Here is a 26,640-nt window from a genome sequence, read left to right on the forward strand (position 1 = left end):
GCAGAAAGAGAAAAGAGAGGAGCTGTTAGTCACAGGGTTTAGCTTGTAAGGAAGTTAGTTAGTTAACTATTTGGTTAATTAGTTGGGATTTTAATGGATGTGTCTCTCAGCAGCAGAAAAAGGTGAGACTGAACTTTCATGACTTCAAACTTTGAATGACATCTGATGAGTCTGCAGGAGGAAGTAATGGGTTGGAAACTAATTAATAATCAATTTTAATTTATAATGTGTTCATATTAAACCAGACTTCCTTTAAATGAAGTTGAAGATGTTTAAGTTACAAAAAGAAGAATCATAATTTTCTCATCATCCTAACTAAACCTCATTTGTTTTTCTAAACGTTTTGAGACCCGTTTGAACCTAAAAAAAAATCCTGAATTAAAATGTGTTAAACAGAAAACAGAAAAGCTGCTGAAATAAGTTTTCATGTGGAAACATCAGATTCACTTCAGTCAGATGAGCTGGAAGTTCACTGAGGTTTAATTTTCTAATCAAGACTTAAAGAGAACAAATGTGAAGAGAAATCTGAAGTGTAAAAGTTTTTGTTCTGAGTCAAAGATCAGCAGTTTGTTTACTGATGTCGTATCAGATCGCCGCAGGTCACACTGATGTCTCCTGCTCATGTTGGTTTAATGAGAGTTTAGAGGCTTGAAAAACTGAACTCATCCAGTGTGACGAGCGAAAAACACTCGATAATCAACTTTAATTTGAAGCTCTTTTAATTCTTTGCTTTAATTTTTGTTCTGTTAAGTTTCTGTCTTTTTATGTTTCCTCCTGTGCCGTTTGTCTGGAGATGAATAATCACATCCAGAATTATTCTTAATGTTCATGAATAGAATCGTGAGGAGCAAGGGTCCCCTAAAGGATACCGTGTGTGTGTGTGTGTTTGTGTGTGTGTGTGTGTTAATCTGATAATCCCCCTCGTTAGCTTCAATCAGTGTGACGAGCTGCAGCTTCACTTCCTGTTTCAGGTCATTTCTTCCTCACGTTTGATCCAGAAACACAAACTGTGAACCAGCTTAGAAGCTTTCATATATCCTGCTTGTAAGCACGTACCTCCCAGCATGCATAGCGTGTAGGTTAACATTCTCAAAACAAACATAAACACACCTCCTGTGCCTTTACTGAGAGAGGAGTGAGTGGGGAAGGGCGGCATGCAAGTCAAACTTCTGCAAATGGATAGAGGCTCTATATTCAAAGACTTTGGGGGGATTATTCTACAACATTCACCTTCACAATAAAGTAGTGTAAATACTTTCATGTCAGTTATTTGTGCTCTTACAGTTATTGCAAATTACACTCACTTAATCATTCACTTGTAGCTGCTGCACTGGAGAAGAGCTGAATCTTTATTTGAAGCTGCATGAATCTACATACAAAGAACAGGCCTGAATCCACGATGCACACTAAAAGGATAGTTAGGATTCTCTGAAGTGGGGTTGTATGAGGTCCTTATCAATAATAAGTGTACGACATACAGTAGATAACAGTCAGCATGGCCCCTGTTAGCAGAAGCCCCCCAAAGTTTCTACATGAAAGCTAAGCAAAGCACCGCTGCAGACGGGGTCAAAAGTTCACCACTTAAAAGAGTCCTACATATAAACAAACATTTCAGTTTAAGTGTACGCTGGATTTCATTTTGTCACCATTACATTGACGTCAGACGGCCCTTTAGCTGTGCTAACACAATACACATGCATTACCTAATGCTTCCCTGAAAGATTCAACAACTTCTTCTTCTTGCTGGTATTAGCCATATGTCTTTCAAAAACAAACTTAATTGCTGAAAAAGCAAAAATCCAGATATAAAAATGGAATCAGAAGTAACTGTAGGTGACCGACGCCCCCCTGTTGGTCACATAAAACCTTACACCTGCTGTCCTCTGATAGGCCCAGTGGTGGAGCTGTCCTCCAGCTGCACCGGGAGGCCCACTGTCAGCCTCCAGCCTGTAAGAGGAGGTGCAGAGAGGACGAGGAGATGAAGAAGAGGAGGATGAGGAGGTCAGGAGGAGGCTGTAAGGAGAACATTGATCCAGCAGAACATCTGCAGAGGAACCGGAGAACACCAAAGAGAGATCACAGACGGTGAAACTTCATCATCTTCTTCATTGGACTGATTGTTGATCAGTAATCAATAACCAATTGTGTGTTGTTGCAGGTTTTCACAGTCTGGAACCAGAACCAGGACCACAATCAGGACTGGATCTTCAGCAGGATCTGGATTCAGGTCTGGAGTTGAGATCCAGTCCAGCAGGCCTGAGGTCAAAGTGGCCCTGATCAAGAGGACCAGGATCAAGACTTCAGTCCGGACTGCAGATATCAGACGGTCTGGACTTATCTTCAAGGACGAGACTGATCTAGGATCCACTGAGACCCAGCAGGACCAGAGGAGACAGAACCAGGTCCAACAGTCCAACCCTGAGGTTAGTTAGAGACACACTCTGTCCGGGTCTATCTGATCCTGGTTCTGATCCCCCTACTGATCTGTACGTCTGCTCTGATGCAGACCAAGTCCTGGTCCACAGCGGGTCCACTGAGGACAGCAGGTCTGGCCTCAGATCCGTCCACAGAGATCAGAACCAGCAGCAGGAGGTCTGAGAGAGTCCTGGGTCCAGAGTCCTGCAGAGGAGAGGAGGGACCACACAGGATCAGGCCCAAGTCTGAGGGGAGAACTGAGACCAGGACGAGAAGGAGGAGGAAGATCCACCCGTCTGTGTTCCGAGGGAGAGGTGACATCAATCAATCCATCACTGATCACTGATCCGTAGAAGGAGCAGGCGTTCAATCACGTCTCTCTCTCTCTCTCTCTCTCTCTCTCGCTCTCCCTCTCTCCGTAGGTCAGCTGCGGCTGTCAATCACTCCAGAGGCGGGGCAGCTCATCATTCAGAGTAAGTGATGCAACAGCCAATCAGAGAACACCTTTCATATTTGATAAGATAAGTGTCAGCAGGACTGAAGGCTCGATGAACCAATCACAGGTCATCACTTGGAAACAAACCAATCAGAGTCGAGTTTATTGACAAGGTTTTAACTTACAGTGGATTGGCCTCTGTGTTTTGGTGCAGAACAATAAGAAAAGTAAACAGATCTTATTCATCGGTTTACTTGTTTCATACTTTACTTTATACAAATAAACATCAAATAAATTAACTGTTATTTAAATAAAAAGCTGGACAGTTTTAAATTGAAATCGTTAAGTCGTTAAGTTGAAAAGCGTAAGACTCTTTGAGTCAGGTGTGTTAACTTAATGTTAATGTAACGGCCGAGACTACGAGGTCTTGTGAAAAATCAGTACATCTGAATGAACTGTATTGAAAAATAAAAACACATTAACACTTAGCAGACAACAGACGGATCAATAATCTGATCAATAACAGAGATCAGCCGGTAGTTCATCAGTCGTCCAGCAGTGGGCAGCAGAGTCTTGTGTTCCTGCTGCTGTTTGTTTCTGCTGTTTCTTGTTTAGTTTCATGTGAAACAATACAAATATTATATTTTTAATACATTCTTTTCTCCATAATTGATTATTTTAAGATGTAAAAATCACAACCCATCCCTCATCTCCTCAATGTGTCTGCGTCTTCTGTTTTGAATCAAACTTTATTCGTCGCTCAGTTCACTAACAGTTATATTTCAATCAGGAGAGACTTCATTAAGATCGAACAATTATTTATTTACAAGTTTGGAAAGAATGAAATGTGCGATGTCTTTGGCGATTAGACTCCATCGTGGTGTCTTCATGTACTTGAAGATGTCAAGAGGCCGAGGGCAGGATAGGATACCCCCCCGATGGAGTCTAGACACTGGTGGTGGTGATGGTGAAGACAGGATGAGCTGAGGAGCTGGACTTGGAGGTGAACGGGGTGGAGGAGGCTCGCAATGATCGAGCTGACACGACAAACTGTCTGCGAAAGAGAGGAGGACAGATTTAAAATTTGACAGCAGCGGGATGATTGGTCGACAGACGTCGAGGCTGAATCTGGTCGGTTTAGTACTTAAATAGTATACGCCCATAATCAGCTGATCACCAGACAGGAAGGACAGAGCAGGAGAGAGAGAACGTGACGTGAATGAATATTGCTAATGAATGAATGAGTATGAAGAGTCTTCCTGGTTGAACTTACGCTCGGCTACATTTGTCTGCAGTCCACGAGGCCAGGGCGCTGATGGGAAAATCTCTGAGGTCATGTGACTCCTATGTGAAGGTGAGTTCATGGTAACTTCACTCTATCTCATTTATGTGCATTTAAAGAGTTGAATCTACTTAAATACAGAAAAGTTCCCATAATGCTCCTCAGGAATCAACCTGTAATAAAAACAGGAAGTTGGCAGACAATACTGTGTGAATAAAGTTGAGAAATTATTAAAGTATGTTTTTTGAATATTTTTAAGCAACATTTTTTTCAAAGCGTGTGTGTGTACATGTGTGTTGGTGTAGCTGGTGGTGACCTCTGACCTGGGCCGCAGCATCAGGATGAAAACTCCGACTGTCCTGAACAACAAGAACCCAGAATACAATCACAGCTTTATACTGTGAGTCACACACACGAACACAAACACGCACATCTGTTTATTTATGTGTGTATCTATGTTTTTATGAATGATGAAGAAAATAACAGCAGAAGCAAAAAAGCGACGAAAGGGGAAGAAAATGTCTCTCGCCAAGAAATTAAGTAAAAATATCTAGTGTACAAGCATTCACGAATATGGTACATCCAGACTAGTTCATCTGTCTGTGTGTGTGTTTCAGGTGTACCAGTGATGACCTCGTCCGGAGCAGGTTGTTGGTTTCAGTGTTCAGCAGGTCAGTGATGATGTCAGCTCATAAGCCCCGCCCCTTCGGTTCCTCACTGTAGGTCACATGGGGTTCTCACGTGGTCCAGGATCAGGGTCCAAATGTTCCCTCATATTTTGAGTCAGTCACATTTAGTAAATAAAGTTGACCCTTGCGACCCTTGAGTGAACTTGTGGCCATGGTTTGAACTGAGACCCGCCATTTTAAAGCTACTTTTCCAAACTAAAGTTTGAGTCAGTGTAACACTCCAATGGCTAAGACTTCTAGAAGATGTAATTCATCAGTGTAAGCAATAGAAGAGGACCAAGAAGGACTGCGCTTTGCTAACACACTCGTTCAGCTGTAAGTCTCCATATTTGACTGTGTTGTCTTTCCCCTCCGTCCGTCTCCTCAGGTGCAGGCAGCTGATTGGCTGTATGAGCTTTGGGATTGGTTCTCTCGTCTCCCCTTCTAAGGTCAGTTTAGAGTAAATTAGGACTATTAATACACAACATTAACAACCAGATACTTGGTAGAGGCATTTTTAACATGATGAGTCAATCTGGCAAACATGCAGCAGATTGTATTCAAGTAGGATCAATAATGTTGATGTGGATCGTCTCACCACAACATCTCTCTGAAACATGAACGTAGCGACTGAGGGAGCTTCTCATTAACAATTAATCAGGTTTAACAGATGAACAGGAAGCCAAATTTAGAAAGTATGTTCTAGTGATTGCAGCAGTTTTACCAGGAAATACTTTATTTTGTATGAGATTGAATGTTTAATAAGCACCCAACTTCAAAACTCGCTGTAAACCACAACCCCTCCGAGCTTAATGCTTTCAGAAAACTGTTAACTTTTTTCTGGAAAGGTTTCGTAACAAAAAAATACAAGACAGACACGGCATCAACACTGCTACAGCATCCTCTTTTCTAACCTCTTTCTTTATCCTGTCATCACTTAACCCACCAAAAGCTCCCCAACAAAATCTGATACCACAAAAACAGAGTGTTGGTCGTAGGAAGACGGAAGTAAAAGGTTGCATGTATGTGAAAGTAGCTGAACCATCAAGATGTAGTGTAAGAGCCCACACATCTGCGAAGAGAAGCTTTAACATACTGTAAGCCCCGCCCCTCTGTATTGCAGCCTGTCACTGGTTGGTTCTACCTGTTGGGGGAGGAGTTTGGGCGGAGCAAACACCTGAGAGTGACATCACAGCAGAATAAACAAACAACGAGGAGCCCGGAGGATGAGGACGTACCAACACACAGTGGTGAGTTAAAGCTATGTGATTGGCTGAAATCAAGAACTATGGCATGTGACTCTGATTGGTCATGAACAGTTAGCATGAAAGCAGCTAAAACACTAACATGACACACATTCAAATAACAAACAGCAGTTAATCGAAGCATGGTACATATTTCAGCTAGCAGCAGGTTTAACGGCTAACATTATATTCCAGTTAGGAACAGCAGCTAGTAGCAGCACTAACAGCTAACAAAACATATGGCGCAGTGAGAAACATTAGCTAGAAGCAGTGCTAGCAGCCTACATGATACATATTCAAGTGAGAAACCGCAGCTAGTAGCAGTGCTAGCTGCTAATGGCCTAATATACATAATCTAGTGGGAAACTACTGCATGTAGCAATGGTAACAGCACGCCTGATAAATACTCCAGTGAGAAACAATAGCTAGTAGCATTGGTAAAACATTCTACATATTACAATGAGTAGTATCACATAGCAGCGGATAACTACATATTACAACAGCAGCTAGTAGCAGTGCTAGCAGCTAATATGAAACATATGGCATCAAGAAACAACACACTTTATCAGTCTGTATTGATCTTGAATGATTTAAAAGCCACACAGGATCATTAATAAATTGATAATCTCTTTTTATTTATTTCTCTTAACTATTATAAAAACAGGTGATGCAAAATACCATCAGTCTACAGCTTCTACACTTTAAACTAATTTAGTATTGATCAGTGAGTGGAACTGAACTGATCACAGTATTGATCAGTGAGTCTACATGAACATGATCTAATAACACTAACCGTTTTGGACATGTGCAGCTGCCGATACACACGGGCTAACATGTTAGCTTCATTGGCTCTGACAGAAACCCTCAGGACTCACACACACACACACACACACACACACACACACACACACACACACACACACACACGGTGTCCCATATGTGAATCTATATGTTTATTCTATTTATAGTGTGATGGGGAGAGACGGTCGAGTGAGCAGTAGTAGATATAGATTAAAACTGACTCCTGCTCTCTTACTCTCCTTCTCTCTCCCCAGGGGTCCACATGGTTATCATGGTGATGAGAAGCTGCCTGGTAACCATGTGACCCTCACAATACCTCTGTCCCTATATCTCTCGACCACCCCCCTGCTCTCTCTCTTGAATCCATCTATCTCCATTTACCCCTCCCAATAGAGTAAACCCCTCTTTCTCTCTCTCTCTCTCTCTCTCTCCCTCTCTCTCTCTGACATCACACTGAGATCTGACACTCGTTCGCCCTGGACGACGAGAGAGAGAGAAAGGGAACACAAGAAGGACAGAAGAAAAAGGAGCAGACTCCTTCTTTTATTTGTTTGTTTGTTGATCATCGGTGCAACTGGAGTTCTCTTAGTATCAGGTGTACTGTCAGAAGTATCATCAGTAGATCGAGCACAAGGCAGCAGCACTTGCGGTTTAACTCCATCAACAGGAGCTCGTAGGAACAACGATCCGGACCATCATCCTGCTACGAATACAGCTGGTTTCTATTTTGTCCAGCAGAGTTGAATCCTGCCGTGTGGACCATCATGCACAGAGATAAGACTTACAGACCTGGGCTGTGAGTTCTGGTTTAAGCCCTGCAGGTTGCTGGTTCAGGATCTGAATGAGTCGCTGAACCACCCGATTGTTTTTCAGCTCGGTCTACATCTGTTTGTTTATTGATGTCTCTTTTTTACTCACGGACCACTTCAGGGAACTCTGTGTAGATGCTTTTGCTTCTTCCTCAGCTGTTTACTTGCTGATCTGGTTTGTCCCATCTGGTCCGGTCTGTCCTGGGCTGGTCTGGTCCAGTGTAGTCTTGAGGACTTGAGGACAGTCAGGATGTTCTGGAAGAACACTGCCTGGTCTTGGGATGATTCTGTAGGTAACGATGATGACGATGGTGGTTATCTACTTGCAGCAGACCTCAGGAGGACTCCAGACTCTGTTCCTGATAACGACCTGAACCGCATCACCGCCACTGCCACCACCACCACCACCACCACCACCACCAGCAGCTTGTCAAACTGCACCACCACTACCACAACCACCGGACTCAAAGACTTGACAAACCACAGCCTCGACCCCACCAATGCCAACACCAACACCAACACCAACTCCAACCCAGCCAATGCCAACCACAGCAGCTACGTGTCCTCGTTGTACGGCAACACAAACCAACGTCAGGTCACCAGAGACAGCGGCAGCATCCAGCGACTGACGGTGAGTCCACCTCCACCCTCTAAACACACAAACCCAAACATTAAACTGTACAGACATCACAGCAGTATAGCTGTGTGTTTAACAGTGTGTTTAACAGCGAGGCTGGAATTGTTCTTGTCCTGGTACTAGCTGAACTTGTGACCTGTTTGACATTGTAGACATACCCATCTTGACTTGGGATTTAGATTTACCTGTTTTTTTATTTTGACTTTATTGGCTGAACTTCAGACATACCTTTAGTGATTTGGAACAAATTAATCTTGACTTGGGACTTTTACACCTATTGACTTGAAAGTTGACTTTGTTTTTACATGGGTTTTTACTGGAGAGAAACCTGTCTTGGCATGGCAATTGACTTGGGACTTACCTTGCTAGACTTGGGACCTGGGTATCTTGTCTTGGGAGATAGACTACTCTTAACTAACTTGGCACTTACCTGTCTTCACTTGTGACTTATTGGATCTAGGACTTGTTGGTCTTTACTCTTAACTTGACATAGGACTTGACCAAAAACTTAATTGTCTTGTTCTGGGACTAGTTGGACTTGGGACTTTTTTATCTCGACTCAGGACTTGTCTTGAAACTTGTTTTTTAAAGATTATTTTTTGGGCTTTTTGCCTTTTAATTGATAGGACAGTTGAAGAGAGACAGGAAGGTGGGGAGTAGAGAGTGGGGGATGACATGCACCAAATGATCGGCAGACCGGGAGTCAAACCTGCGATCAGTGTGATTAGTACTGTAGCCTCTGTATATGAGGCGCCTGCTCTACCAACTGAGCTAAACCAGCGCCCCCTTGTCTTGAAACTTAACTGTCTTGTCCTGGAACTTGTTGATCATGTTTTATTATTTATCACAAAAAATAATACCAGAACTCATAATAACTGCCTTGTTTATGAAATTTGATGTTGCCACCATTTGCAAGGTGGTACTGGACTGACCTTTTTAGGCCCGGACCCTGTTGGACTTGATTCAGGACTTGAGATTACCTGTGACTTGCAAACACAGACTTAATATCACTTCTTGACCTTAAGGACATGAGTGCACTTAAGTACAGTCACTGCTCCTGTTTGTAATGTTAATGAGAAGAGAGTATAAATACAGTACTGCCAATGAGCAGTCCTGATTATAAGGTAACATGCTATTATAAAATACAACTGAGAGATGAAATGGTCAGAAAAACTCTGGCTGTTTTACTGTTTTTCTTTAAAGACTCATCAAACATTCACATGTGATGAATTATAGAGTGAAGCTGCTTTTGCACTTCACACAGTATGTACACAACACACACAGTCCGCACTGCTGTACTTGTGAGGACACTTACTGCTGGAACCATGGTATGAACCCCAACTCTGACCCTGAACTGAGCCTGAACCTGATTTTGAGCCCCTGGAACTAAGTCTGAACTAAGCCTCAACCTGATTCTGAATGGCAGACTCTATTTTTTTTTTTTTTTAAGATTATTTTATTGGCCTTTTGCCTATTCAATAGGACAAGAGTGACAGGAAATATGGGGAGGAGAGAGAGGGGTAGACACGCACCAAAGCGCAGAAGTCGGATTCAAACCTGTGGCAGATTCATCAAGGACTTTGCCTCTGAACATGGGGCACCTGCTCTACTGACTGAGCTAAACATGCGCCCCTGAACTACAGACTCTTACTCTGAACTGAGCTTTAGTTCAGGATTAGACTCAGGGGATCTAAACCAGATTGAGCCTAAACCTGATTGTGAACATCCGACTCAAACCTTGATCCGAGCCTGAACCTCAATTCCCCAAGATGTAACCTGATGTTTGCCTGAACCTGATTCTGAACCACTGATTCAAACCCTGAACTGAGCTTAGACCTGATTCTGAACCCAACACTCATACCCTGAGCTGAGCTTGGACCTGACTCTTATCCCCCAACTCTTTCCCTTAAGTGATTTTAAACCCAGAAGCTGTATTCGGAATATTTGCCTGAACTCTCCATCTCTAAACCTGAGCTAAGCCTGAACCTTCAATGTAGCATGACGTTTTTTAAGCTGGGTATGCTCTAGGCAAAGCTAAACTGTAATTGACAAGTTCCTACCTTGGCAAGTTTTCAGTCAGGATGAAGACATAGCAATGCGTATCCTCCCTCTTGTCAAAAAATTGGGCACATTTGGTTCCAAACTATAAAAGATGGCAGTGCTCAAAATGCCAAACTCAAGGCTTCAGAGCAGTACTCCACAAAATAATGGGTTACTTAACTTGAGCTACCTCCACTTGTGTTATCTTGGTGTTGACTTTCCCATACAAGTATATTAAAGAATGACCTCACAGAAGGGCAATCAATCGTTATTCCAAACATAAAGTCTTTCCAAACCAATCTCTTGTCAGTTTGACAGAACCAAACGACGAACTTCCATCCAATTCCCTGAGAATTTCTTTGAATACAATTATATGTTGGAGTCACATCACGTCTCTCCAACAGAGCTCTCTCCAGGGCCTGGAGTTTGTACCCCTACTTTTACAAATATTCCAGTGATCATCAGGAATATCCAGTTTATGATTCATATAGACAATGGACAGAAGGAAACCCCCAAAGTCATAGTATGCTGAATGTTTGAGATATCAGATGTTGCATCAGTGGATATATTGGTCTAGTTAGTTTAATGTGATGTGCAGATGTCCAGAGACATATTCCTTTTATGGTTCAACCTGATTTAAGAGTCACCAGCAGCAGGAACCGGCCTATGTTCCTGTAGACAAGCACAAAGGCCCCGTCGTGTTTGTGTTCTCCTTCTCCATCTGAAACCCGCTGCAGGTGTTAACCCCTGCAGGGCTCCTTCAATCCAGATTATAATCCTGCTGTTGGGAAGGACTCTACCAGATCTTGAATGGAAGTGTTCACACGGGGGGAGGGGGAGTTTCATGTGTGTCCAGGAAGCGTGTGTCTTATCGCCGGGATACATCCAGTGTTTTTGTGAGTCTGATGGAGTGTGTGTGTTTCCTGCTATTCTTCTGCTGTTGGTTCCCACACAAAATCCACACACACTTACACACACTCTGCTCTCTAACATCCAGTGCACTGTTGAACCTCATACACACTGATTCACCTTGATCAGCTGGACCCAGGTTGGATCTAGTTCTGGTTTGTATATGGTTTAGACCTGGTACCATGTCAGATTTGGTTTAGACCTGTCCATACTACGGTTGGAACTTGCACAGAACTTAGACTTTGTCTGCCTGGACTTGGAGTGGACCTGAATCTGGCTTTATAAATCTGGATTTGGATTGTACCTAACTGGAGGACGTGGGTCAGTCCTGCTCCTGGTTGTGGTTCAGACCCGTTGGAGGAGCAGATGGACCAGTTGAGCTGCAGGATTTGAGATAACAAGCAGAACTGCTGTCATGCACACTATCCACCGTCTGTGTCGAGACTGCATCGGACAAAACCTGCCCCAGGTCTGGTTTGTTTGTTCCCTTGAACAGTTTTTCTTGTGGTCATGTTTATTCTAAACCGTAATGTATACAGACATGTTTTCAATGAACACTCCATTATTGTAAGAATGTATATCTTAAAGTCTGTTTACTATAAACTCACTCTGTATTTATTGTCTCTCTACTGCTATTCAACAAAGAGAGAATACTCTCAGACTAAACACTTCCTCTTGTGTCCTTTATGTTTGTAAAGGCACTACCTACAGTGATAGAGTTCAGTAGTATGTACTTAAGAGTAGTCTAGAGATTTGTTTGATCCGTCTAGAGATTTGTTTCAGTCCTGCATTTGGCATTTCTCTCCAACAAAGATGTCCTCAAATTTGCAGTTTTTTCAATGCAGTCTGGTGTAACAGATACAGTATGTGATCTATCTATGTGATACGAACAACATCAACAACCCAGTTCATGTGCAAACAAAACAGTAGGAAAGAAGCATCTCTTCTGATTGGCTGCACAGTATGATGTCACTGCTAGCTGTTTGTCTTTTCCCGGAAAATGTCCTGTGTGTGTGTGTGTGTGTGTTTCTAGTCCAGCAGGTCAGATAAATGTTTCATATGCTCATGTTTATAACAGCTGCACTTCACATGTGTTGGCGTGTGTTTGTGACAGGTCGATCAATAATTTAAACAAAGATTAAAAGTGAATGATTTAACTGAAAAATGCATCTGACAGCAGAGGGAGAGAGTCTGTGTGTGATACAGTGTGTGTGTGTGTGTGTGTGTGTGTGTGTGTGTGTGTGTGTGTGTGTGTGTGTGTGTGTGTGTGTGTGTGTGTGTGTGTGTGTGTGTGTGTGTGTCTGTGTGTGTGTTACAGTGTGAATGTTTAAACAGGCGGAGTTCCTCCATGTTGTCCATCGCTACGCAAACTCTAAGCTGTTTAAACAGAAACTGACTCTTGCAGTTTAACTCTTCATTATCACGATGATCTGAAACGTGATGATCTGATTGGCTCAGGTTTCATGTTGTTAATTGATAGATTGGTTTCAACTGAATGGGGGCTGGGAACCTGAACCAGGAATGGCTAACAGAATTGGGATTGGGAAAATGAACAGGAAACTAAAATTGAAGAAGGAAAGTACTGAAAGGACTGGGAAGCTGAACTTGGATCATGAATCATGACTGGAAGCAGGAAAAGGAAACACGACAGAACTGAACAGTGACGAGGAAACTGAACCGGGCCTGGGAGACTGAAGTGGAAATGGGAACCAGGACTCTTAACAGGGAAACTAAACCTGGTACAAGAAAATAAACTAGAAGCAGGAAACTGAAACAGAACATGGGAACTGAACTGGAACTGGAACACTGAACCAGAAACAGGCCACCGAACTGGGACCAGGGAACTAAACAGGGAACAGGAAACTGAATTAGGCCTGGGAAACTGAAATGGGATGAGCTACTGAACCAAGACTGGCAAACTGAAGAGGTGCAAAGACACTGAATAAGGAAGATAAAACTGAACTGGACCAAGGAAACTATACCATGAACAACAAAAATGAACTGGGACCAGTAAATGAGACAGGGATGTGGAAACTGAGCTGGGACTGGGAAAATGAACCAGGTGAAGGGAACTGATCAAGGACAAGGAAACTGAACTGGGGCCGGGAAACTAGGAGGTGGAATTAGGGCAAGGAAACCAAACGAGGTAGAACAAATCTGAAAGAGGAACGGGAAATTGATCCAGGACCGAGAAACTGAACCTGGAGAAGGAAACTGATCAAGGACAAGGAATCTTAACTGGGATCTGGAAACTAGAAAGCTAATTAAGGGCCAGGAAACCATACCAGGAACAACAAAACTGATCTGGGAACAGAAAATGGAACAGAGACTGGAAAACTGAACCAGGACAAGGCAACTGAACTGGGACAATATACTGAACCAGGACTAGAAAAATGAACCAGGACCAAGAAACTGAACAGGGACCAGGAACAGAGAAAGTGGAATAAGAACAAGAAAAAGAACAGGGTCAAGGAAACTGAACCAGGATCGGGAAACTGAACCTTTCCCAAAGAACTGATCTAGAAGTCTAAATCTAAACAGGAAGGATGAAACCGAACCTTGTTAAGCAGTCGTTTAATGTCCTCAGTAGCCTGATGATTTCACAGTGATGTCACACTTAAGCTTCAAAGGTGTGTCCCGGTCCATCACTGTGTTGATGTGTGACTGGTCCTGCAGAGAAACACAAACACTGAGAGTCTCATACCTCTTTAAACAGACCCCCCCTCCTCCTCTTACCTCAGGAGTTTTAATATCATCCTGTCAGTCTGAACTCAGGGACATTCAACTTCCTTTGTGCAGAGAAAACTCTCAGGGTGAGTCGACCTTTCCTCCGGTCTGTCGCTGTTGACACAGTCATGGAAACAGCTCAGAGACAGAGACCCAGACAGACCTCCACTCTGGACCTGACAGAAACATCTCTGCTCTGTCAACATGACTGAAGACCAGCAGAGTCCTGATGCAGTGCCCCCTTCAGGCTGTAAGCTGCACTGCAACACAGGAAGAGAGAACAACAGACAGATGTATATAAAGAGCGAAAATTTTAGGCATTAAAATCAACTTTTGATAAAAAAACTTATATCTGATGTGAATATAAGAGAAGAATGATTGCATTAACATTATTCTTTCATGCTTGTAATCTGTGACAGACAGCTGAAATGAATATATAATGTGTCCTCAGAGAGAGTCTAAATAAACAATAACCGCAAACAATCATGAACTGGATGTTTTCTGCTTGAACGCACTGACGACAATTTAAGACGAAGAAAAGAAGGAGGGGAACACGTTTCCTTCTTCTGTTGCTTTGACCTGAATGCTTGAAAGTCTCAATGAAAATGTTGCTCTCTTTCATTTTAGAGTCGCTTTAAGGGTTGTAGGAGGTCAACATTACGATCAGAATGTTTTAGTGATTTATTGATTGGCGGTATTGATGGTTGTAGGCTGATCCTGGGGGGCTTTTGAAGGCATGTCAGGTTCTTTCAAAGAGATTTATACTGATATTTAAATTTAAATTAAGTTTCTTTGTTTCAAATCTCTCTAATTAATATTAAAGATACAATCTCGAAGATTTTAGTTTCGTTCTCATGAGCACCACCCACTGGCGATAATTAGTAATTGTGGGAGCACACTTTATTTAACCAACCAGATGTCCACGGTTGGCTCTGGTTGTAACTCTTGATTTTCCTGGCTGATGGTCGCTTTCCTTTTCAGACTGTTTGCCTTCATCTGAGCGTCGAGATTGTTCCTTTTTCTTTGGGTTTTCACTTCTTGTTGAAGTTGTATCTGTAGTCATCCATCTTTTCTTTGTTTGTTCAGCCATAGTAGATTACTATTTACTCGCAACACTTGCAGAGAGCGGAGAAGCAGCCGCTTAGCTCCGCCTACCGTCTGGCAGACCAATCACTGCTGGCTGATGGAAGCGCGTCACTAACTGGGCGCCGCTTGGGATTTTTTTTCTCAGATGTCACCACAGACACCCAGTCTGTAATAACACTATATACTGCAAATGCAAAGGCTTTCATCAGTGGGCCATTGGCTCAATCACCATTATGGCGATAGATTCGGCGATAGATAGTGACTTAACAGACATTTATTTACATGGAAATCTTCAAGATTATACCTTTTTAAATAAAGAATAAATAGGTAAAGAACTACAATACATAAAGAACTGTTTTAAGAGTTGAGCATAGAATGATAAAATTCATTACGACAGATTTAATGTGAAAGTTACGTTAAAGAGATTACTTCCTGTTTTTAAATGTTTTCATGGTTTCACCAGCCAAAACATCATGTCATTAACATGTTGAGAGTTCGGCCTCTGGAGAGCAGGAACAGAATGTGTTGAGATCATCTGTGTCACCTCACCTCATTAAATGTTAATATGGAATCAGTCTCCCTGAGTGGGTGAAATCACCAGCTGGTTGAGTGCAGGCATGCTTGTTAAAAAATGTGACAGCAGCCACGGGGTCAACGGCTGCATGTTTAAAACATATAGATATAATATGCATTGAAACTTTATGTGTATATAAAGTATGTATATATTTTTTTTCTAAGCTGACAGTGTGTTCTGTGTCTCCAGGTGAACGTTGTTCGAGGAAAAGATGGCTTTGGATTCACCATCTGCTCCGACTGTCCAGTCAGAGTCCAGGCTGTCGACCCCGGTGAGAAACACATGCCTAAAACTCACACACACCTGAAATACCTGAAATACACATTTTGGAAACACACTTTTAATACACACGCGCAAACAAACTCACACTTGAGGAACACACATGCACCTGAGAAAAACATGCACACACATTACACACACTGAAATTCACTGGCTGTGTGTTTGCAGGAGGTCCAGCTCATCAGTCTGGTCTCCGTCAGGGAGACTCGGTCCTGCAGCTGAACGGACTTCCTGTTGAAACCTGGAAGTGTGCAGATGTGGCCCACGCCATCAGGTATTCCCACCCCCTGGAAGTGACCCTCAGTACCCTCAGTGTAGTTTGAACTCTGCAGCGACTGGGCTCAGGATCCAGGAGGTTCTAACATTTTAAGTTCAGTCTTTAAATCAACTTTAAAATTGTCTGTCTGTGTGTGTTCAGGAGTTGTCCGTCTCAGATCGTGTTGGTGGTGTGGAGAGGTTTACCTGAGCTCCGGTCAGGCTGTGAAGCATTGCTCCACCCACCATCACACAGCAAGGTGAGTTCTTGTAATACTCAGTTCTTTATTGTTCTTTTGTTACTGTCACCAGTGTCAATGAGATGAATATTTCCTCCACTAAACCGTCAGCCTGCTATTGTGGGATCTTTGCTGTTACCTGAGACAGCTTCACTGATGGACAGCGAGGGTAACAGCTTTTATGCTAAGCTAATGCTACTCTTTTTTTCTCCCTCTGTCTTGTAGACATCAGGCAGGAAGCTGCTTACCCACCCCAACCACAGTAAACATGGACGCAGACGGGGTCAGGGGTTGGGGGTCAGGTCCAGTTTTGGAGCTCTGGGTTCCCTGTGGAGGGACAGGAAGGAGAACCGGGAGGAGGAGGAGGAGGGGGAGGAGGTGGAACACGAGGTGACGGAGTACTCACCTCACACCACCACACTTAAGGGCACCCGCGTGACATCATCAAACGGCGACAATTACATCATACTATCACCTGTGAATCAAGGAGGACAGGTGAGTCAGAGGAGGCGAGGGTACTACCTTTTCTGATTTAAGTTAAAACCGAAGACCACAGAACATAACCTGGTATCCTTTACCTGTCATAGAACTTTCTCCTCCTTTATATTTCTTCTGTCTTAGAACTTTACCTAGAACCTTCCATCTGAACTCTAATGTTATTGGCAACCTTACTTAGAACATTAATAACAACCTAGAAACTGTTACCTGAGCCACAACATTTCCGTTAACCTTTCTTTTGACTGAGAACCTTATCTAGAATGTTTTTGGTGAGATAGACCCTCATTGATAACCTTTTGTAGATACCCAAACTTAACTTTCAACTGAATTAGAAAATATTTAAGACACTTATCGAATCCAGCACCCATGGCGTTTATATTTCCCATCCTCGTCCAAAACAGAGAACTTGTAACTTATAACTTATCCTGGATCCTTCACCCTCACAGAGAACCCGAAGCTTACCTAGAACTCTCATAGAAAGTGTCATTGTTGTGTCTCCATTGTTCTCCTGTGTTTCAGCTGCTGCAGCCGGTTTATCACGACAGGAACGGAACGATCGGTACGTTGTCCTCGCCAGATATTGACCCTCCATTCTGAGTGTTATCAATATACCAATAATAGACTAATATGACCTGTGCTGTTGATCACCAGGACGTCTGTACCAGACTCACCCCAGCAGAGGTCACGGTCAGAACCTCCTCCATGACCCTCGGCCCGGGACGTCAAGGCGACAGTTCTCTGGCTGCACCTCCACCCTGCCTCCGCCCCCAACTACCTCCACGTCCTCTATATCGGCCCCGCCCAATAACTATGGCAACTACCAGAACTGTACCATTGTCCAATCACATCTACCCTGCTCCACCTACGGAACCTACGTCACCCTAGGACCCAAAACCCTCATCTTCCCCATCTTTGTCCAGGTCAGAACCGTTAAACCTAATACTGCATACCTAACTTAGAACCATTAACCTAGAATAGAACCCTGAATTAATCCACGATCCTTATACTTAATCTAGAACACAGGCTAGAACCTTTATCTAATCCAGAACCATAAAAATAATCTCAGTCCCTTATATCTAACACGAAAGTACCTTTAACGTTATGCAGAACCAGAACTTTCCCGTCAGCCTTACACCCTAAAACCTTTGACCTGGCCCTGAACTCTGACACCAAACATGATCACTAAGGGGCCCTGGTTAAGCTCACTCGTGTGCCCCATGTACAGAGGCAAAGTCCTCGCTGCATCAGTCGCTGGTTCGACTCTGACCTCGGCCCTTTGGTGCATGCCACCCCCCAATCTCTCCCCCCCATATTCCCTGTCTATGTTTTTCTTTGCCTTTGCCTTTATTGGACGGGACAGTGATGATAATCACATTTTTCTGACAGAGTACCTAATATAGGATCTTGCACTGACATGGAGCCGATCCTAAGCACTCAAGGTCTCTTTTGTGGGACTGGAAGAACCTTCGTGCAGTTGTAAGGACCGTTAGAGGTCCCCGTCCCCTTTTCTTATGTTCCCACCCCAAGCCCTGGGATTGACCATAGTTCTTTGAACAATGTTGTTTGGGATTTCAACGTGGTTATTAACCCAGCACAAGTGGATTGTACAACCAACACCGGCAGCTTCCATCATTAAAACCTGATTTACCCTTTAAAATGTACCCAAACATAGACAAACAGACCCACGGTAAAGTCTACAGTCTTTCTTTCCAGCAAAACCCTCGACACACAACAAACACACAGCTCCGACCAAGCAATTTGTGGTTGTTGTAGTTTTATGTTGCGTTGCTTTAAGAACTTATTTAAGATTCTTCCATGTACTGTAGATCAAATGATGCGTTCAGAACCCAGAACCTTAAACCTGACCGAGAACACCTCAGAGAAATTGGAACATCAACTAGGTCCACAGTCTCTGAACCAGAAACCATCGTGTTCAGGGTCAACACTGAAAACTTAAAGTTTGGAAGCATTAGGGCCCGATCAGACAGAACGCGTTTTAGCAGCTTGTGCGCTACGCTTCGCTCTGAGGGCCTCGAGTTGAAAAAACTTCAACTCAAAGCAGAAAAGCGCCCAACGTTTTTTCTGATTGTCCAATCGGATGAAAGGAGAGGCGGGCCTTCTTTCAGTTTACAATATAACAGTTAGGTTAATGACAGCTATGATTCGGTGGTTGCCTTAACAATAGTAGAAAAAAAGGCGCAGCGAGCTGCTCTTTTTTTACCGTTGGCTTCAACAAAAAAGGCAGTGCGGTGCGCCTCACGTTTTAAAGCCTGCAAAATGCGCTCTGTCTGATCGAGCCCTAAGGCACATTGAAGCCTGCTCTTCCCTTCCTGTGTGGGGACCAGAATTTTCAGTTGAGCTTGTTGTTACATATTTATCTGTATTTCGTATAATAAAAACATAATATTTATAAAAGTAGAATTTACTGCTGTGTTGTTGTTGTTTATGTGTCCATGTTGTTGTTGTTCTCAGCCTCTGGACCTCTGCAGCCCCGACCGAACCCTACTGATGGCAGAGGAGATGGTTCTGCACCAGGGCGACCTGCTGCCTGTCAAGGTACCTGTAATGTTAATATACTGGCAGTATGGCCAACAGTAACTACAAATACAATATATATACAGCAATATTACAGCTAAAAGAAATGTTCCAATGAAACGGCAGACAAATAATTGTTGTTATTTATAACATTTTGCTGTTATTAGTCACATTGACACTCCTGCAAAGGTTCGCAGTCCTGCAGAACACACAGTAAATACTGACTCTGGGGCACGAACAATAATATTACTGCAGAGGTCATCAGTAAACAGTCTGCCTGCTGATTATTGATTGTTTCTACATCAGAGTACGCACATTTCCTCAAGAGAGAAAAACGATCCTGATTCTGAAGGACTCAACGACCTCTAAGAGATGAAGGATCTGTTTCACACTAATGGATTTTACTGCTGAGACACACACACACACACACACACACACACACACACACACACACACACACACACACACACACACACACACACACACACACACACAAACACGCCTGTTTCTGGGAAAGTGCTGCGTTTGAGTTTCACGTTTTTCCGCAAAATTGAGCCCGAGATCTGAAGGAAAACGAGAAGTCTGTCGGCTATCAGTTAGACACACATTAGTGGAGGTCAGAGGTCAATGTGGTATCATGTCATGTACCATGTTAAAGATTTAGAAACGAATAGCTTGAACACAGTTAAGATGTAATCAGGATTGAGGCTAATTTTCGAACGCTGGACCGGGCCCATATGTTCTGTTACCTTTACACACAAACTAAGACCTGATCAAACAATGCAATCATGCAATGTTGTATTTATGTGTGTGTGTGTGTGTGTGTCAGATTACAGTGTTGTTCTACAGTGACCTGCTGCTGTTCACCAGAGAGGACGAAGCCGGACGCTGTAATGTCCTCCAGAGTCCACTGTACCTGAACACACTGCAGCTCAGAGAGGGTACATACACACTCTCACACACACAGTCTGAGTTAGTGTTCAGGGGCCTCAAGCAGGAAAAAAAAAAACTGCTGATAAGATTTCAGACTCAGGAAGTTTCTATACGGAGGCCCCAGATCTAAACTTCCCTTTTCTGTGTCCTGAGCAATGAATGTATAAAGATGGCCGCCGCGTCTCCACCTCCTCTCATTGTATAAAAGTGAAGCCAAAACCTCCCCCGAGCGGGCGCTGCCATCTTGCTTATTTGTCTCCAGAGTGTGTGCAGTAGAGATCGGCTGGTGGAGCCGCAGTACTGACGTCCCGCCCCTTCCTCTACCTGACACACACCTTTACCTTGTGTCCTTGCCGTGTTGGAGCCCTCAGGTGGGCTCAGTCTGCAGCAGAACAGCTTCTTGTGTCGGTCTGAAGCAGATATTCACGCTTATGGAAAGTTCAATGACTGTAGTGTTAGTGTTAGTTACATCTCCTCTCGCCGTTCCTCCTCTACTCTGCTACTCGGGAACAGAACGCTGCAGGAGCCCCATTTGTCAACAGAGCTGTCAATCATGAGGCCACACACCCTTTTTACAGCATCAAATAATTAATTAAACGTAAACTTGCCAGAAAAATGAACACTTGGACGTAAATCAGCATGATAAGAACTAACTATAATGACAGAAACCATGTTTGAGAAAAATGTATTTGATGTGTGATTTTATAGTTTGACTCATGTCCCATCTGTTAACATGGAGGAGGCGGGCTTTATGACCTATACTGCAGCCAGTCAGCAGGGGGCGATAGAGAGGGTTTGGCTTCACTTTAAGGGAGCTGTCATGTCGTCCATATTTTTATACAGTCTATAGTCCTGATTTGTTGCAGAGGGATGAGTCCTGTAGTCACAGCATTTACACCTGTGTGATATTGTTGTTTTGTGTCCAGTGCCGTCGGAGCCCCTCCAGATCTACTTCCTGCAGAGCGCTCAGGGTTGTTGGCGTTGTCTGTTCAGTCTGGAGGCGTTCAGCATCGAGCAGAAAGTCAGAGTCAGTCTCTGTCTCCACGATAATATCCAACTGCAGCTCGTAGCAGCGGAGACGGGACACACCCACCAGGTACATCAGAGACACCTGTGCACTTGTCACAGGAACAGGGAGGTTGGTAAAGATCGTTACAGGAAGAGACACAAAACTGACCTTTGACCTGTGACTGAATGGACTTAGCATTGAAGAATATTTTTAACCACGCTCTTTAGCTAACTTTACGTAGCTGTATCACAGTGTGATTGTGTTTAGGCGCCACCTGCTGTTTAAATTAAACATGACTGGTTATCAACATCAATCTCCTCTTCTCCTCCTTCTCCTTCTTATCTACACCTCGTCTTCCCTGTTCCTCCTCCCCTTTCTTTTCATCCTCTGCTCCCTCTCCCCCTTACCTCCTCCTTCTCTCTCTCCCTTCCTCTTCGTCCCCCTATTCTATTCTCCTCCTCCTTTTTCTCTTCCTTCTTGTCACTTCTGCCCTCCTCTGCCTCCTCCTGGTCCCTCAACGCCTTCTCTTCCTTCTTCTCCACCTCATCTCATCTCCTCCTCCTCTCCCTCCCTGTCCTCTCCCCCTCCTACTTTCCCTCCTCTTCATCCTTCCTCCCCCTCAGCTCTCAGATCTTCCCTCAGACTTTGGCCTCCTCTCTCTTGGTCAGTCTGATCTCCTCTATCGTCCTTCCTCTCCTTACTCCTCCTCTGATCCTCCCCTTCACAACCCCTCCTCCCCCTTCTCCTCGTCTTTCTGTGACGCCCTCAGACCTTCCTCCCCCTCTCATTACCCTGCCAGCTCTGCCTTCACTTCATCCAGTCCTCCTCCTTCCTTTTCTTCTCTTTCCCCGTACACCACCTCCACCTCACCTCCTCCAAGGACCTTCACAAGCCCAACTCAGCCCCTCCCGCCACTTCTTCAATCCTCTTCCACACGTAGGAGTCCGGTTTGGAAGGAGAGAAGAGCAGAGGAAGAGGGGGAGCGGAGGAAGAAGAGGCGGGAGGAGGATGAGGAGGTGGAGGAGCGCCAGCAGGGGGAGGGAGAAAGTGCATCGGAAACGTCCGAGAATCTTGGAGGTGTCGGAGGTAGGGGCTTCCTGCTCAGTCCCCTCCACTTCAACATGAAGGAAGAGGAGGAAGAGGAGAGTGATGACTATGAAGAGGACGGAGGAGGTGCTGAGGAGTTCACCTCCACCCACCGCCCTGCAGGTGAGTCATGTGCTGTACGCTGAAACGCTGAAGGAGTCAGAAGTCAGTTTAAGAATAACTGTTTTATTTTTTCCATCCTTCAGTTCTGCGTCGCTCTCTCTCTGAGGGTTCTCTACTGCAGGAACCCCGATCGCCTCGTTTCCTGTCCGACAGCACCATCCATCGACTCACCCGCCCTGCAACCTTTGATCTTGACCTCGCCACAGGCCCCGCCCCCAGACGCCCCTCCATCCACACCCTGAGGAAACAGCTGACCAAAGAGGGGGGGTCTCTGCACCACATGCTGCTGCTTCTCAATGGCACCAAGGTAGAGACCAGCTCAGACCAACAGTAGAGACCTGACCGAACAGACCATGCCAGACCAGCAGAGGGCAGTACAGAACAGTAGAGACAAGTAAAAACACAGCAATAGAGTCTAGAATGGTCCAACAGAGTTTAGACGAGACCAATAATGTCTAGTTATATAAAAGTAGAACAGAACAACAGAGACCAGTAAAGACACACAGTAATAAATGAGTCCAAATGATTGTAGACAAGGTCCTGCACAATCTCGGATCCCATCGACAATCTTCTGAGACGATATATCCTCTGGGGACACCAGTGAACGTGCTGAGCGGTAAGCGATAAACGACTTCCCGTCAAGACTTCCTTTTGCGCGTGCTGCATTGTTACAGAAAGAGAAACCGTCTTCTTGTGATGTACTTGTTATTAACGGGTCTTACCTTTGACGAAGTTTCAACATTGTGATGCAGATTTGTAAGAAGTAAAAATTCAAGCTTTGTCAGGTCTGTCGTCAAAAGGAGAAGAACACTTTTAAAAAGCTGGTTTGTTGAACGGAGGTGGGATTGATCTGATGCATTCGAGGAAGTTGGGAAATCTAAACACTGAACGGCTTTCGTGACACAGCGTCAAGCGCATTCATCTCAAGTTAAACTTTAGATCTAGAGCAGATTGTTAGCTGTTAGCATGCAGAGTCTGTTTATAGAAGCTAAATCGTCAGATCACGCTGATGGGAGGCGGGACGTCATTACGGCAGATTACGTTACACCTGCTTTTGCTCTCCTCACGGACTGTTTTTCCTGCATACGCCACAGCCTGCAGATACGGGATTGGTCTATATTACTTGGACTACAAGCGTAGGAAACCAGAACACTTGCCTTCACGGAAATCCAGGTCCCTGCCTACAGAGTCTACTATGTAGAATCTGACCCACCAGAGATCAGACCAGCAGAGGGCAGTAAAGAGCAGTGAGGTCTAATAAAATTCAGACTGAATCTGACGGTCACTTGTTGTTTTCCTTGTCCAGGATACAGAGAGCAGAAACCTTCAACTAAGGAAGAAGACCAAGAGTCTGTACGTACACACACACACACACACACACACACACACACAAACACACTGAGCATGTGCAGAAGGTGAAATGTTTATGAGAACTTCTTTGATGTTGAATGAGCATCTTAAATAAGAATAAAGAGGCGTCTATTTTGATCATCTCAGCATAGACAGAAATATACTGACAACAAAGATGGCCGACCTTGCAATACTTTATCATCATTGGTCAGTGTAGTCCTGGTTTCTGATGTTTTTTCTTTGTCTGTACTTCCTGTTGCTCTGACTCATCATCATCATCTCTTCAGAGCTGCTGACGTGCGGAGCCGCCTACCATTTCTACGGCGACGGAAAAACGACAGTTTCAATGGTAACAGTTTGGAGAAAGCTCTGAGGAACAACAGGTATGAGCCCTGAACCCGTTTACCCCAACAGTAAACATGTAAACTTTATTCTATCAAAGTCAACAAAAGTTTAAACCCTCAAACAGGCATTGAACAAGTAAGAACTGGTTGCACTTCCTTTGTACTGAGTAGCTAGGTGATCATACCTACAGGTTCCAGTTGGTTCCAACAGGGTCCAACTGGTTCCAGCTCATTCCAGCTGGTCCTGACTCATTTTATTAGTTTCAACTTTTTTCCGCTATTCCCAAAAGGCACCCTAGTGGTCATGTTGGGTTCCTACTTGTTCCAGTTTGGTACTACTGGTTCCAACCTTTCCCAACTAGCTCCTACGGTTCCCAACCTGTTCAAATTAGGTTGTGCTGCTTTCTACTGGTTGGGGCTAATACTGGGTTCTCACAGAGTCCTACTGGTTACATTTAGCTGGTTACCAAAGTTCCCAGCTGGTTCCAATTGGTTCTTTTAGGTTTCAAATAGTCCAAGAAATTCTTACTGGATTCAACTGGTCCTAACAAATTTGAACTGGTCCCAATAAATTCCTTCTAGTTCCAGCTATTGGCAGCTAGTTCCATCCGTTTCTAGATGGATGCAACAAGGTCCAAAAGTATCCATATGATCACATTTGTTCTTACTGGTTTCATTTGGCTCAGTCAATGCCACTGTGTCTGAGGTGCATTTGTTTTGCTTTTCAGACCGTCCACAAAGGAGGTGCTCAGGTGGGCTGAGAGTCTGGAAGCTCTGCTGACTAACCAGTGTAAGACACACCACTTCCTGTTTGTGTTTAACGGGTAATCAGTGATGGGACAAGCCTTCAGGATGGCAGTCTGTCTCTGTTGACTGAACAGTATTCTTCCTCCTTTTTCATTGATCAGATGGTCTGGCAGTCTTTCGTCACTTCCTGAGGTCAGAGTTCAGCGAGGAGAACCTGGACTTCTGGTTGGCTGTGGAGAGATTTAGGGGGACGCACCCCCTCAGCAAGATGGCTCTCAGAGCTGCAAAAATCTATGATGAGTTCATTTCCACCACCGCAGCAAGACAGGTACGTGTCCGTCTGTCAGTCTGTCCTCTGATTTGATTTGTGATTGTAAATGTGATGCTGCTACTCTCTGCCTGCAGGTCAATGTGGACTCATCTGTCAGAGAATCGACCTATCAGAGCTTGCGCTTCGGTGTTAACCACGGCTCCTTCCAGCTGGCCCAGGATCAGATTTTTGGTCTAATGGAGACTGACAGTTATCCAAGATTCCTCAGATCCCGCCTCTATGCCCAGCTGGCCAATCAGGGCCTACAGACAGCTGCAGAGTCAGCCATGCGGAGCAGAGCTATATCTGTACCTGCCGGCCAGTCATGAGCGAGGAGGAGTTGGAGGCGGGGTCCGGATTAGGAACAATTGATGGACAGTCCATGAGTTGCATCATTTATTTAGAGAAGAGCCCGACAAAGGAACAGAAACTTGCATAAATGTAGGACGTGTAATTTGACTGAAAGTCAGAATATCTCCGCTGGTCAGATTTAGATCATTCTGTTTTTAATTTGTTTCAGCTGCTGTAGATCGACTAACGTTTTGAGTCAAACTGAGTCAAAGACTTTGTCAGATTTTAGTCATATTTGAACGTTTCTTTTTTTAACAAATGAAGTTTAATGAGGAAAAACATAAATCAGCATCATCCCGACATGTTCTGTTACCGATCTTGAAAACAAAGAAGTGTTTTAAGCTGTTACTGATGAGTGTACGTTGAGCAGTGTGGCTCTATGGATGGAAATGTTGGTTCACCACTTCGACTTGGACTGAAATATCTCGAGGATGAATTATAAAGACCTCTGTGGTTCTCTTTTTCAACCATCAGGTCAACATTTTAATGTGTTACCTGCAGGCGCATCAGCCTCTGCTGAACTGTGAGATCACTGCTAACTAGCTAATGTTAGCATGCTAACACGCTTAATTAACATGGTGAACATAGTAAACATATACCTGCTAAAAATCAGAATGTTAGCATTATCATTGTGGGCATCTTAGCATGTTGATGTTAGCATTCAGCTCAAGTTGTCGGGATGTAAATATATAGATTAGAGGAATAAGAGGCCGTAAAACTGTTTTAATTCACATTTAAATGTTTGCATTAAATCCAAGAGTAGAACCAGCAGAGGACACAAAGATCATATGTCTAAGCGTAACAACATAAACAGTTTGTTTCTCCTTTTCTGAGTGTGTAAGTGTAAGTTTAAGCTGACGTTAGTGACGTTTGTTTCATTAGCAGAGTAGACCTGAACTGCTATTAAAAAGTGAAAGAGATTTATCTGCTCTCCTGTGAGATCAAAAGATGAT

The 26,640-nt window shown here is 43.9% G+C and overlaps 1 protein-coding gene across 1 annotated transcript; it reads left to right on the forward strand.

The window, feature by feature from the left end:
* Positions 1-47: 47 nt before the first annotated feature.
* LOC138610124 (regulator of G-protein signaling 3-like) lies at positions 48-26,154 on the forward strand. Its single transcript, XM_069682825.1, has 27 exons — positions 48-122; positions 1,891-2,085; positions 2,159-2,402; positions 2,507-2,729; positions 2,838-2,888; positions 4,147-4,205; positions 4,439-4,533; positions 4,751-4,804; positions 5,190-5,250; positions 5,925-6,051; positions 7,985-8,286; positions 15,818-15,899; positions 16,076-16,181; positions 16,326-16,422; positions 16,627-16,896; positions 17,419-17,458; positions 17,551-17,819; positions 19,372-19,455; positions 20,264-20,375; positions 21,294-21,463; positions 22,000-22,585; positions 22,669-22,892; positions 23,892-23,938; positions 24,223-24,318; positions 25,008-25,069; positions 25,188-25,354; positions 25,432-26,154. Exons 1-27 carry the CDS (start codon positions 94-96, stop codon positions 25,663-25,665), a joined length of 4,086 nt encoding a protein of 1,361 aa, XP_069538926.1. The 5' UTR covers positions 48-93; the 3' UTR covers positions 25,666-26,154.
* Positions 26,155-26,640: the final 486 nt, after the last annotated feature.

The sequence above is a fragment of the Semicossyphus pulcher genome, unplaced genomic scaffold (assembly GCF_022749685.1).
Source record: "Semicossyphus pulcher isolate SPU_LCO1_2020_fin unplaced genomic scaffold, fSemPul1.0.p SCAF_6, whole genome shotgun sequence".
Taxonomy (NCBI): domain Eukaryota; kingdom Metazoa; phylum Chordata; class Actinopteri; order Labriformes; family Labridae; genus Semicossyphus; species Semicossyphus pulcher.

Bases quoted from the DNA above. Each gene is read 5' to 3' on its own strand.
- LOC138610124 (XM_069682825.1), top strand. From the start codon at position 94: ATGGATGTGTCTCTCAGCAGCAGAAAAAG. The intron at 6,052-7,984 runs GTGAGTTAAAGC...ATCTACTTGCAG, and splicing joins GGACGTACCAACACACAGTG to CAGACCTCAGGAGGACTCCA. The intron at 24,319-25,007 runs GTATGAGCCCTG...TTTGCTTTTCAG, and splicing joins AAAGCTCTGAGGAACAACAG to ACCGTCCACAAAGGAGGTGC.